This window comes from Myxocyprinus asiaticus, chromosome 11 (genome assembly GCF_019703515.2).
Source record: "Myxocyprinus asiaticus isolate MX2 ecotype Aquarium Trade chromosome 11, UBuf_Myxa_2, whole genome shotgun sequence".
Classification (NCBI taxonomy): domain Eukaryota; kingdom Metazoa; phylum Chordata; class Actinopteri; order Cypriniformes; family Catostomidae; genus Myxocyprinus; species Myxocyprinus asiaticus.
The window spans coordinates 23,722,328-23,737,010 of record NC_059354.1 but is presented as its reverse complement, the minus strand read 5'-3'; the positions used below and the strand labels follow the sequence as shown (position 1 = coordinate 23,737,010).

At 41.3% G+C, this 14,683-nt stretch overlaps 1 protein-coding gene across 1 annotated transcript; it reads left to right on the top strand.

Moving 5' to 3' along the window:
• Positions 1-429: 429 nt before the first annotated feature.
• On the top strand, positions 430-7,624 carry LOC127448315 (rho-related GTP-binding protein RhoE-like). Its single transcript, XM_051710757.1, has 5 exons — positions 430-838; positions 2,146-2,233; positions 5,132-5,241; positions 6,516-6,644; positions 6,830-7,624. The coding sequence occupies exons 1-5, from the start codon at positions 743-745 to the stop codon at positions 7,073-7,075; spliced, it is 669 nt and encodes a 222-aa protein (XP_051566717.1). The 5' UTR covers positions 430-742; the 3' UTR covers positions 7,076-7,624.
• Positions 7,625-14,683: the final 7,059 nt, after the last annotated feature.

Sequence of the window (14,683 nt, the reverse complement as noted above, 5' to 3'; positions counted from 1 at the left end):
CTGGTCACAAAAGCAAAGTTTGTGGGGAATAATAGCCATTTTCTATACTTTTGAGGCAAAAGCAATTAGGAAATAACACTTACTACCTAGGAACCAAAAAAAAAATAAATAAATAAATAAATAAATAAAAATAAAAATTTGTTACATGGTGATATCAGTCTGCTTTTTTGTTCCAACCGTTACTCCTGGTAAATATTTAGTTTATAAGTAGGGTTACGTTCTACTTAAGTTTAATGGTGCAACGCTCAAATATTTAGTAGTGCGTAAATTGTGACTTAGTGCCCATTTACGCCACAACTAGGCTAAGCTTTAACTTACGTATAGCTGGTGCCCTCCAGATCTTTACAGTATGTCATGGGGCGCGCCGCGCACTCTCTCTCTCTGATGGGCGGTCTCGCGCCTCGCTCATCACACAAGTATGTGAACGTTACAGACTCCAGAGCGAGACGGCTGAAGAGTTTTATTTCTCAGCGCAGGATAAAGAGGATGCACCTCATGTCTTTGCAAGTTTAACAGCTCTATAGAGTGCACCATGACAACCTAGCATCAGTTTTGCAGATAACTCATCTTTAACAACTCTTCAGGACCACTCAGAACATTTTGAAGCATTCTAAGCGCTTTTTCAATGTTTCTCTCATATTGTAACATCATGGATAGAGTGAAGAATCTCACGAGGGATGTGGTTGATGTTTAACGACAGTGAATGAAGATGAGGTTTAAATCGTTTCGGTGCCGTTAGTCCATGATGGATTTGAAATGTAAAATAGTTGTGGTCGGGGATACTCAGTGTGGGAAGACGTCTTTGTTAAGTGTTTTTGCCAAGGACTCTTTTCCAGAGGTTTGTAGAAAAGTTAGTTTTGCTGTTTACAATGGTTGAGTCTCAGTCTTTTAAAATCGAAAAATTATCTTAATATAAACACGTTTAGATTTAAATGCATTTGTTTCGTTGATGTAAAACTTATAGTTAAGTCACAAATCCAATACAGAAAAATTTGGACTTTGAATGTCATAAGTTAAGGGGCTGTTCAGACCCAACGCGTTATTGCGCAATAATATATATGTGTGTGTGTGTGTGTGTGTGTGTGTGTGTGTGTGTGTGTGTGTGTGTGTGTCAGACATCGAATAATGCAAAGAAAATAAGTTCATATTCATTTTTAAACAACACAATACTAATGTTTTAATTTAGGAAGAGTTCAGAAATCAATGTTTGGTGGAATAACCCTGATTTTCAGTCACAGCTTCCATGCATATTGGCATGCTCTCTACCAGTCTTTCACATTGCTGTTGGGTGACTTTATGCCACTCCTGGCGCAAAAATTCAAGCAGCTTGGCTTTGTTTGATGGCTTGTGGCCATCCATCTTCCTCTTGATCACATTCCAGAGGTTTTCAGTGGGGTTCAGATCTGGAGATTGTGCTGGCCATGACAGGGTCTTGATCCGGTGGTCTTCTGTCCACACTTTGATTGACCTGGCTGTGTGGCATGGAGCATTGTCCTGCTGGAAAAACCAATCCTCAGAGTTGGGGAACATTGTCAAAGCAGAAGGAAGCAAGTTTTCTTCCAGGATAAACTTTTTCGTGGCTTGATTCATGCAGCTTTTACAAAGACGAATCTGCCCGATTGCTGAAGCACCCCCAGCTCATCACTGATCCTCCACCAAATTTCACAGTGGGTGTGAGACACTGTGGCTTAAAGGTCTCTCCAGGTCTCTGTCTAACCATTAGATGACCAGGTGGAGGATCGGTGATGATCTGGGGGTGCTTCAGTAAGGCTGGAATCATGCAGATTCATCTTTGTGAAGGACGCATGAATCAAGCCACGTACAAGATTATCCTGGAAGAAAACTTGCTTCCTTCTGCTCTGACAATGTTCCCCAACTCTGAGGATTGGTCCAGCAGGACAATGCTCCATGCCACACAGCCAGGTCTATCAAGGTGTGGATGGTGGACCACCGGATCAAGACCCTATCATGGCCAGCCCAATCTCCAGAACTGAACCCCACTGAAAACCTCTGGAATGTGATAAAGAGGAAGATGGAGGGCAACAAGCCATCAAACAAAGCTGAGCTGCTTGAATTTTCTGCAGAGATGGACACAAAAACAATTTCGATGTGAACAGCCCCTTATGGTTTCTTTTTTACTTGCAGAACTATGTTCCTACCGTGTTTGAGAACTACACAGCCAGTTTTGAGATCGACACACTGAGAGTTGAGCTCAGCCTTTGGGATACATCAGGTAAGAGGAGGGCGTGCTATTTGAGATGATGAAAAAAACCTCTTTGAGGACATACAGTACAGTTAAGTTTTAATCCAAGAATCCATAATATGGTCTATAGGATGTACAAGTATGTTTTCTTTTTTGCTGTTGTTGTTTGTTTGTTTTTTACTACAACAAATGTAATTTATAGGTGGTTATAAAATGCCCTAATGCAGTGACACACCTTAAGGCTTTAAAGTTTTGGCAAGTGTGTGATGAAGTTATTTAAAGTTTATGTCCTTTGTCAATCACCAGTTCTGGCTTACTGGGATTTAGGAGAGGACCACAGTGAGGAGAGTGAGAATCTTGTCAGACTGATATGATTACAGCAGTAGGCTAATGAAATGTATAAATATAAATAATGGATTTGGTGACAATGAGGTTGAAAATGTCTTTGCACAGAGCATCATACTAAGTGATTATTGATGGACCACTTTCACATCATTTTAAGTTTTAAAGGGATAGTTCACCCAAAAATGAAAATTCTCTTATCATTTACTCACCTTCATGCCATCCCAGATGTGTATGACTTTCTTTCTTCTGCAGAACACAAATTAAGATTTTTAGAAGAATATTTCAGCTTTGTAGATCCATACAGTGCAAGTGAATGGTGACCAGAACTTTGAAGGTCCAAAAGGCATATAAAGGCAGCATAAAAGTAATCCATATGACTCCAGTGGTTAAATCCATGTCTTCAGATGTGATATGATAGGTGTGGGTGAGAAACAGATCAATATTTAAGTCATTTTTTTACTACAGCTCTCCACTTTAACTTTCACATTCTTTTGGTTTTGGCAACTCGCATTCATGGATTAAATGGATTAAACCACTGAAGTAATATGGGTTGTTTTTATGCTGATTTATGTCCTTTTTGGAGCTTCAAAGTTCTGGCCACCATTCACTCGCATTAAATTGACCAAAAAAGCTGAGATATTTTTCTAAAAATCTTTGTTTGCGTTCAGTAGAAAAAGAAAGTCATACACATCTGGGATGGCATTAGGGCGAGTAAATGATGAGAAATTTTTCATTTTTGGGTGAACTATCCCTAATAACCTATAGTGACCTACAGCAGATCCTGCAGTTGTGATATAGACTCACTAACAGCAGGATTCCACTCATCAAGAATGACTCAGGTGAATACTGTTAATTTTAGGTAATGCTTTTCTCATATATATATATATATATATATATATATATATATATATATATATAAAATTTGGATTTCCAGTTACCATTTTCTTCTCACCCCTCATCATGAATTTCACGAGACAGCTGCTCTTTAATCAGATTGGACAGACATTTTAAAACGAGAACTTTAAATATTTCAGTAATGATGTCTAATGATCTGAGCTTTGAACTCATTTCAAGCCCTACAAACTTTCTAGAGCAGATTCAACACTCACCTCCCAGAATAGCACTGTAACCTAATTTACTGTGCTTGAATCATGGGTACATGTGCTGTTTTCCTATTCTGAGGGACAGTGACTTGCACAGGGAATCCCAAAGAAAATCAAGACAAGTATCAGACTAGTTTGAATGGTTGTCCTAAGGTGATTGTTCTTCCAAGTAACACTGTAGACTACAGCAATATTTTGCTCACATTCTAAATAAATACAAATTTAAGAAGTAAATAAATCATGGACTTTATGCAATATTTAAAAAATCTTATTTTTTCCAGTGGTTTGATATATGACAGAAGTAATATATTGTGAAGTATATTGTGTTATCTGTCATCAGCTTTTACATATACATATTTACATAAATAGTAATAATAATAATACTACTAATAATAAAAAGCACTTGCCATAAGAGCAAAGATTTTTTTTTTAAAGCTCACATGTAGTTTAAGTGAAAATCTTGAACTGAAATGTGCAGTGAACATTGCATTTGTTAACATGTTTGGACTTTATTAAATATAATGTTTTGTCATCACTTAAAAAATTGTTGTTGTAGGTATCTACCTTCTTAAAATTCAGAGGGCAGCATTTCTGGCACAAAACCACATTGCACTTTGTTAATGTGTTTGTATACATTTCCGCAAACCGTTGTTAATGGATTGGCTGCATACCCTGCATTTTTGGAAATGAGGCCCTCAGACAGAGGGATTCATAGAGCTCTCTTGTTAAAATACTTTGGTTGAGTGGTGTAATATCTGCTAGTTGGTAGAAAATGAATGAATAAATGAGTTTTAAAGATGAATTTATTGTATTTTGTCCATATACATCCATACAGAAAGTCTGGTTTTGAATGTCACATTGTGAATAGAACTAAAAGTTTGAAAGAGACATGTATTTCTAAATATGGATTCCATTAAATAGCAATATACAATCTTAATACAATTCAGTTTTCACCTGCATAAATGTTGTATGTCTACAGGATGTGTGGACATGCTGCAACAGCTTTCTAGTGACCAATTTTCCCATTGCATTGTCAATTTTTTCTCATTTTCACCCCAATTTGGAATGCCCAATTCCCAATGTGCTCTAAGTCCTCATGGCGGCGTAGTGACTCAAGTCCTCGTGGTGGCGGAGACATAGCGCGTGTGGAGGCTTCAAGCTATTCTCCACGGCATCCATGAACAACTCACCACATGCCCCACCGAGAGCAAGAACCACATTATAGCGACCAGGAGGTTACCCCATGTGACTCTACCTTCCCTAGCAACCGGTCCAATTTGGTTGCTTAGGAGACCTGGCTGGAGTCACTCAGCACGACCTGGATTCGAACTCACGACTCCAGGTGTGGTAGTCAGCGTCTTTACTCGCTGAGCTACCCAGGCCCCCACATTGTCAAGTTTTTAATGTTCAGATTTATTATTCGTTTATGTAAATAATAATTTATTTAATATTTTTTTGTTTTTGTTTTGGCTTATTACAGGATCTCCATACTATGACAACGTGCGCCCCCTCTCTTATCCGGATGCTGATGCAGTCCTCATCTGTTTTGACATCAGTCGACCAGAGACACTTGACAATGTTTTAAGGAAGGTAAGTAGTTTTTTCAGCTATGCTCTTAGACATATGATCATCACTGTTTATAGCTCTCCTGAATTGTGCTTGGTTGGAAACTAGCATGTACTGGTATTCTCACAAGCCTTGTCTTTGTAGTAGCGAGAACAAAAGTCCAGACATCTGAGAAAAGGGTCAAATGAATAAGGAAGGGAATGTGTGGCAGTCCTTTGATCCTTTGACTATCACATGAGAGGGAGAGCAGCAGCCAGTAAAGAGTTAGTTTATAATTTGTCTTATAATCATTGAGCCTTTGTGTGGTAGGATACCTTGTAACCTCTGCTACTAAGGAGGGAACTGCACAAGAGTGATAGAGAGAGCATGGCCCTCTGGAGAGATAAGAGTTTGACACATGCTTTTTTTGGGAGCTTCGTTCTCTTTTGGAACCCTCTCTCTCTCTGATGCTTCCACAGAGAAAGCTGATCTGTGCCAACTGTGCACTGATTTATGCTCATTTTGGACTGCACAGTACAAACAATGTGGAAAGGAATTTTGGGGTCAAATTTCACTTTCATTTTCAGTTATGCAATAAGTAACAGATAAAGTACAGTCAACTGGTCATTATCGCAGAGGGGTCTTGTATCACCTTGAAGGGGATTATGTGACCCCTGACACCTATTTTGTTATGTGACCCCCTGAATGGGGTTTATTTTATTTTATTTATTTTATTATGTAATTGTGTGAGAGACAGCAGAGTCTCCATAAACACAGAATTCATCTTCCAGTTTACATCAGAGCTCTGACCAACATGTTGGTGTTTGATTTATTGACCGTCTGACTGTTCATTATACTGCTTATTACACGACTACTTGCCAAATAATTAAATAAATAGACATGACATATTGATTTGAGTTTAACTGTTTTATTAGCTTACTTGAAGAGATCGCAGAGAGAACAGGAGCACATAATACAAGTAGGAAAGATTACCCACAATACCTGGATGACCGGACATATATCAGGACAGGATGTGCGGTCATTATTCTGAAATTTGACCGCTGATTTCTGCAATTGACAAATCAGAATGGATTATTCTAGAGAGCAGTGTAATAAAAACTTAGAACTGAATCCGGTTTTAGGGAAAAATGTAATTACTTAATATAAGTAAGGGTTGCCACATAATCAAATCCATTTTTGTCCTTTAATGGAATGTATAGTAAGTGTTAGTATTGTTTACAGAATTTTATGATAATGGTTTATTCTGTGTTTGTTATAAGTAATGGTATTTTGTTGTACTAACACCATGTTTCCTTTAGTGGAAGGGGGAAGTTGAGGAGTTCTGTCCCAATACCAAAATACTGTTGGTTGGATGCAAGTCAGATCTGCGCACAGACCTGGCCACATTTGTGCAGCTGTCCAATGACATTCCTTTATCATATGACCAGGTGGGTTTTTAAAAAGGAGTTAATACAGTAGCTATAATGCAATAACAAAACTGGAAAAAGAACAGTTGTAACACAGTTCTTAAAGACTGTACTACAAAATAATGCAATCAGATTATTGGAAATAAAGTATTTAGCTGTCAAGTAGTTGGCTGAGATAATATTTTTGTCTCCTTAATCTCTTATAGGGTTCAAACATGGCCAAGCAGATCTCTGCCCCTTACATTGAATGCTCAGCACAGCAGTCTGAGAACAGTGTAAGGGACATCTTCCACATTGCCACACTGGCTTGCATCAATAAAAGCAAAAAGAATGTCAAGCGCATCAAGTCCAACAGAGCCACCAAGAAGACCTCACACGTACCTAGCAGGCCTGAGCTGAACTCAGTGTCATGTCTTCACAAGACCAAAGCAAAAACCTGCATAGTAATGTGATAAAAAAAACACACACACACAGAAAGGACTTGAGGCCATTTCCTCTGCATGCATTCCTTTTTCGATCAGGATTTTTCATGAAGGTCCATTGGAAATAAATGGGACATGAACTGAAGGGAGCCTATTCGCTCTTCTCTAGCATTTATACTCATCTCCAGCTGCAATATGTACCTCTGAACTGAGACAGTGACATGTATTAATGATGATGAAGTCTATTCTCCCCCGTTTAATTATGCATTTTAAAAGCACTTCAAAGCAGTTCTTGTCCATCATAAAAACCTAAAGCAGGGAAAACGCTAATTTTCTCATTTACTGCCAATGAAATTGAGCACTTTTTTGGGAAGCTATGAAAACCAAAATCTACCCTGGAGATAGATTTTATATTTCAAATTATAAACATAACTATCTTTAACACTTGATCAGTGCTGCTAATCTTGGGCCTGTCCTATTACACCTGACTACACCAAAAAAGTGTAAAATAATGCCACATTGTAGGTAGTTTTGTATGAAAAAATAAGAGGCAATAAATGAAGACTATACCTGGTCAAAACACGTGATATGGTTAACTCATGTCTAACATTATGCCAACGACACATTCCAAACAACATAGCCTAAAAGCTATTCTAACAGATACTCTATTCTTCTATTTGTATTTATTTTCTATTGTGAATGATTTAAGTATACAAAATATCAAGAATCATGAATAAGTACCTCAAACCCTTTAGCGCCACCAAATGCCCAAATTTTCTCTCACGGTTATGTTAATAACTTTTGAACCGTGAGTCCTAGAAATTAAGTTCTTTTTTCCTCTGATTCCATGGCTCAAGATGATTTGATTTCACCCTATTCCATCATTTTCCATCATGAAAATGTTTCCGCCATTTTGAATTTTCTGAAAAACCTACTTTTTCGAACTCGTCCTAGGCCGTTTGTCCGGACTGCAAACGGAATTGGACTGCATCATCTAGAGGCACTCATGACAAAAATTGATTCACAGAATTTTGATAAACCATGCCGTTTTCGAATGGCGCTTCAACGAATTTGACAAAAAAACACGCAAAGTTGAACTTGAGGCTGTATCTCCGCAACGCTTTGAGGGATTGGGACGAAACTTGGTACGTGTCATCACCATTAGGCCCTGAGGTTACCTGCAGCATTTTGATGCACTGCCCCCTACTGGTCAGGAGATATAAAAATGGCTATTTTGGCTTATAACTCTTGAACGCTTTCCTGCATGATAACCATCATACCCAGATACTACTTGAGCAGTTTCAGAACAGTGCTACATACTAAACAAAAATTCTAAGAACTAGCTATTTTTAGTTATTTTTAAAATAAATGGGTATTTTTATGATTGAAAGCTTACTTTTTCTAACTCCTAATACACTATTCATCAGACTCTAACCAAAAACATGTCACAAAGCTTCTTTTGCTGCTAATGGTGCCGATAACTGGCTTGACCCCGGTGTCGCTGCTTGCAGCTATATTTATTATTATTATTATTTTTCTGCCCTTAAAATGTCTGGGCGTCAGAGACAGTAAGTCGTAGAGATTCCAAACTTGGCAGAATGGTTCCAAATCCCCCCCCACTACTCCGCCCTACAGAAAGACATCCGTCAGACACTAGGTGGTGCTATTGTGAAGAAAACAAACAAAAATCACATTTTGGGCCATAAATCTTGAACCATAAGGGCTAGAAACAAAATTATTCCTCTGATTCCTTGCATCATGCCAAAGAGTTTTATCCCCGCCAGAATTTTGCTCCGCCCCTTCATTTTCCCACTATTTTGGATTGTTTGAAAAAAATTAAAAACGAACTTGTCTTAGGCCGTTTGCCCAATTGGAACCAAACCAGTGCAGAATGATTCAAAAGAGTCCCAATATGAAAAGTTATCAAAGGTATTTTGAAATTCTGATTTATCATCAAACGGTACGCCAAAACGTTCATAGTGGGCATGTCCATTTTACTAAAATGGTTATAACTTTTGAACAAATTGAGATATTATCACCAAATTTGGTACACATATGTATGGGCTCATTCTGAGGACACACAAAAAATGTTGCATACCTTTGTCTCTTGGTGGCGCTATAATAATTAAAAATCTAAAAGTGGCTCTAACTATGGAACCGTTGGTCTGATCGACTTGAAATTTTGTATGCACTGTCTTTGTCCAAGGTGCCATCAGGGTCTATGAGGACAATTACATATCTTTAAAAACATGGCCGCCATCGACCAATAATCTTTCAGCAGCATTTATATAGGGTTAAATAAGGCCGATCGGAACTAAACTTGGTATGCCTATTTGTCTCTTGGCCCAAGAGGTCTGTGCAAAATTTGACAAAAATTGGCCACCGGGAGGCACTATGGTGTTTTACATGCATGTAAATTGTTGTACATGCCGCTGTGTTTAAAAAAGAAACACGTTATTCAGACCATGCTGTAAACCTCTTTATTCTAAACAACTTTACCTAAGCACCATTGGTTTGAAACAAAACGTTCAATAAATATTTGAGATAATTTTAAAAGATTACTTTTTCGAACTAGTCATAGGCCCTTTGCCCAAATGGAACCAAACCAGTGCATAAACATTCTCTGGAGTCCCAAAATGAAAAGTAAACAAAGGAATGGTTAAATGTTAATTTATCATCAAATGGTATGCCAAAACGTTCATAATGGGTGTGGCCACTTTTACTATAATGGTTATAACTCTTGAACAGATTGAGATATTATCACCAAATTTGGTACACTTATGTGTGAGGTCATTCTGAGGACATGCACAAATATTATGCACCTCTGCCTCTTGGTGGTGCTATATTGGTTAAAAACAAAAATGTCTCTAACTATGGAACCATTTGTCCGATCGACTTGAAATTTTGCATGCATTTTATTTGTCCAAGGTGTCATCAAGGTCTATGAGGACAGTCGCATATTTTGAAAAACATGGCCGCCATCAACCAATCAGCTTTCAGCAGCTTTTATTTAGGCAATTTGTGTAATTTGGCATCCACTGGATCATTTCTGTCAATTCTGATTATTTTGGTTATTTCTTCACGTGCTTGGACCCCGATGATTGCCGCTTGCGGCTGTATTTCAAAATGAATTTATTCAGTTTAATAATAATAAAAATAAAAAAAAATTCCGAAATAATTCAGTAAGGTTGCCTATCAAATCAGCATCAAATAATATTTTTTATTAATATGTATTTGGCTAAGAATAAAATGTTAGAAAAATATCAGCTGTTAAAGAGGGATGTAACGAGCGGAAGGAGGTCACAGGAGGCTGGATCTAGGTGCAGCGAAATGTTCTTTAATAAAATAAACAAAGTACAGGATAACAGGTAAAACACAGGAACAAAGAAAACATCCACGAAGGGAAAACACAGGAAATACACGGGAGGTCAAAACACATAACAACTGACAAGGAATGAGCAAACAACAGGGCATTAAATACACAAAGACTAATGAGTGAATGGAACACAGGTGAGAACAACGGGGAACAGCTGGAAGTGATCAGAGCAGGGGATTATGGGAAGTGTAGTCTGGGTGGTACAGATGACAGAGGCAAAACACAGGGCAGACAACAGTAAATCATAACATAGCCCCCCTCTAATGGGCGGCTCCTGACACCCAAGGAAGGCTGGTAAGGGAGGCAGGGCCAAGATGAAGCCAGAAACCAAAGAGACCACAGCGGATCAGGTGGAAGACCAGGGAGACCAGAGCAGATTGGGCAGACGGCCGAGAGGCCAAGGAGACCAGAGCAGATCAGGTGGACTGCCGAGAGACCAAGGAGACCAGAGCAGATCAGGCGGATGGCCAGGAGACCAGGGCAGATCAGGTGGACAGCCATGAGACCAGGGAGACCAGAGCAGATCAGGTGGACGGCTATGAGACCAGGGAGACCAGAGCAGATCAGGCTGACAGCCAAGAGACCAAGGGGACCAGGTTAGATCAGGTGGACAGCCTTAAGACCAGGGAGACCAAAGCGGATCAGGCAGATGGCCAGGAGACCCAGAAGACCAGAGCAGATCAGGCGGACAGCCAGGAGACTCAGAAGACCAGAGCAGATTAGGTGGATGGCCAGAAGACCCAGGAGACCAGAGTATATCAAGCGGATGGCCAGGAGACCCAGAAGACCAGAGCAGATCAGGTGGCTGGCCAGGAGACTCAGAAGACCAGAGCAGATCAGGTGGATGGCCAGAAGACCCAGGAGACCAGAGTATATCAGGCGGACAGTCAGGAGACCACCTCAGGGTAGGGACTGGATCAGGAGGCCTGGTTGGCGGCCACAGGGCTGAAAAAGGGTCAGGAAGCCTGGGTGGCAAGCACAGGATAGAGACTGGAGCCGTGGGAGACTGAGGGTGGAGCTGTGGTAGGCGGAGCTGTAGGAGGCTCGAGGGGCAAAGCCGTGGGAGGTTCGAGGGGTGAAGCCATAGAAGGCAGAGCCATGGAAGGTTCGAGGGGCGAAGCCATGGAAGGCAGAGCTGTGGTAGGCGGAGCCGTGGGAGGCTCGAGGTGTGAAGCCGTGGAAGGCGGAGCTGTAGGAGGCTTGAGGGACAGAGCCATGGGAGGCGGAGCCGTAGGAGGCTCGAGAGACGGAGCTATGGAAGGCGGAGCCATGGCAGGCTCGAGGGGCGAAGCTATGGAAGGCGGAGCCGTGACAGGCTCGAAGCTAAGAGTCCAGGATGACTGGGAAATTACCTCAGTGGTCGTGAACATGAGCAGAGTCTCGAGAGTGACTTCTGTGGTCATGGGCATGGACAGAGACTCGGCAACGACCTCTGTGGTTGTGAACATGGACAGAGACTTGGAAACGACCTCTGTGGTTGTTTTCATGGGCAGAGACTCGGAAATGACCTCTGTGGTCATGAACATGGGCTGAGACTTGGAAACAACCTCCGTGGTCGTGTACATGGGCAGAGACTCGGAAACAACCTCTGTGGTCGTGAACATGGGCTGAGACTTGGAAATGACCTCTGTGGTCGTGAACATGGGCTGAGACTCGAGAACGACCTCTGTGGTCGTGGGCATAGACAGAGACTCGGGTACGACCACAGAGGTCATGGCCGTAGGCAGAGACTCGGGTACGTCCTCCGTGGTCGTGTACATGGGCAGAGACTCAGAGACGACCTCTGTGGTTGTGAACATGGGCTGAGACTTGGAAACGGAAGCCTTTCTCCTCCTCCTCCTCCTCCTCCTCCTCCTCCTCCTCCGGGAGGCCAACGAAGGTAACGCGGGCTCTGGGACGGACAAGGCTGGCAACGCTGGCTCTGGGATGGACGAGGCTTTCCAGATTCAAACGTGACTGTGACATGGCATGAAGCAGGTTGAGGTTTGGCTGTGACATGGCATGGAGCAGGCTGAGGTTTGGCTGTGACATGGCATGGAGCAGGCTGAGGCGTGGCTGTGACCTGGCATGGAGCAGGCTGAGGCGTGGCTGTGACCTGGCAAGGAGCAGGCTGAGGCGTGGCTGTGACCTGGCAAGGAGCAGGCTGAGGCGTGGCTGTGACCTGGCAAGGAGCAGGCTGAGGCGTGGCTGTGACCTGGCAAGGAGCAGGCTGAGGCGTGGCTGTGACCTGGCAAGGAGCAGGCTGAGGCGTGGCTGTGACCTGGCAAGGAGCAGGCTGAGGCGTGGCTGTGACATGGCATGGAGCAGGCTGAGGCGTGGCTGTGACCTGGCATGGAGCAGGCTGAGGCATGGCTGTGACCTGGCATGGAGCAGGCTGAGGCGTGGCTGTGACCTGGCATGGAGCAGGCTGAGGCATGGCTGTGACCTGGCATGGAGCAGACTGAGGCGTGGTTGTGACATGGAATGGAGCAAGCTGAGGCGTGGCTGTGACATGGAGTGGAGCAGACTCAGGCGTGGAAGACTCCGAAACTGGAACCAGGAATGAGAGAGGAGGATCCTCTGAAGTGAGTGTCTCTGAAATTAGCCTTACATATTCCTCCCATGTGTAGTCTCCGGTCACCGGCAATTCCCTCCACCGGCGTGTTGGGAGTCCGATTCTGTAAAGGGATTTCAGGATTTCATCATCAAACCCTGTGTGGATGGCAACGGTGGAGAAGAAATGAGAGTACTCCCTAATAGATAAGTCCGCCTGGCTCAGAGGCATGAAGTATACCGCTAGATCCATTTTTGCAGTCAGTTGTTCTGTAACGAGCGGAAGGAGGTCACAGGAGGCTGGATCTAGGTGCAGCGAAACGTTCTTTAAAAAAATAAACAAAGTACAGGATAATGGGTAAAACACAGGAACAAAGAAAACATCCATGAAGGAAAAACACATGAAATACACGGGAGGTCAAAACACATAACAGCTGACAAGGAATGAGCAAACAACTGGGCATTAAATACACAAAGACTAATGAGTGAATGGAACACAGGTGAGAACAATGGGAAACAGCTGGAAGTGATCAGAGCAGGGGATTATGGGAAGTGTAGTCCGGGTGGAACAGGTGACAGAGGCAAAACACAGGGCAGACAACAGTGAATCGTAACAAGGGAATTATAATGGGAGCATTTTGCCCCCCTACATTTTGCTTTTCGGTGGCATTTTTGTCACTTTCAGTGGCATTTTTGCCCCACGCTCCTATTAAATTCTGACCCTGATCCTGCATTATACCCCTGTGCCTTGATTTTTTATTGACCTGTTCTTCTAATTTTTTCTCACACAATGCTAAGACTAGAGCTCACAGACCTTAAAAATCTGCAAAATGTGCATTTAAAGAGTAAAAACTTAGAGAAGAGGGAAAGGGGAATTGGAAGATGCCCTTGGCAAAATTTTGTGTCACGAATAAAGAAAAATATGTACAAAATGTATTCATAATATATCTATTAATAAGTGCTGAATAATAAACGGGAAAACAGACAGAAGAAAAGGTGTTAAAGCACACATAATCATCACATATATCAATATATATTCTTTATTGGTGAATAACGTTTATTTGTGAAATATATTAAAGTTCAAATGCTATTTCATCAGAAACATTCAATATATTTATGAGCTCATGACACTATGTTATGATGAATTCAGCAGCAATATTTAGTTTTTCGGCTGAAAGCTAGGGTTACGTAAAGAAAGACATCAACATACAGTAATCTTTCAGACAACAAACTTGTAGTTTCTATCTGTTTAAATGTATTTGTAGACATGCAGATATATGGCAACATGGTCAGTGGGACCTAAAACTACCCCTGTAGTAAAATGACAAACAACATTACCACAGGGTGCTTATTTGTGTTGTCATTGGTTAGGATAAAAGTGGGGTTGTATATGACAAAAACATGTAACTGCTGGAATCTTTCCATATTCAGAAAATACATGCAGCTTAAAATAAGTTTGAATTATTTATAACTGCAGGCCATTAGATAATTTGAAAAAAAGATTTATAGCATTTCCAATTCTCAACCACATGGATGCATCAGTAGAGCACCTTTTCCTTAAGAAATTTATTGGAATTCTAGTAGTGAGGCAGGATTTCGTGCCAACTGTGGGTATGTGTTGGAACATGTGGTCAAAAATTAATATAAATATTTTTATTACCAGAAAGGACAATTTGTTCTGACATTAGAAATGTTACACTGTCATACAAAAAATATTAATTGCAAATATT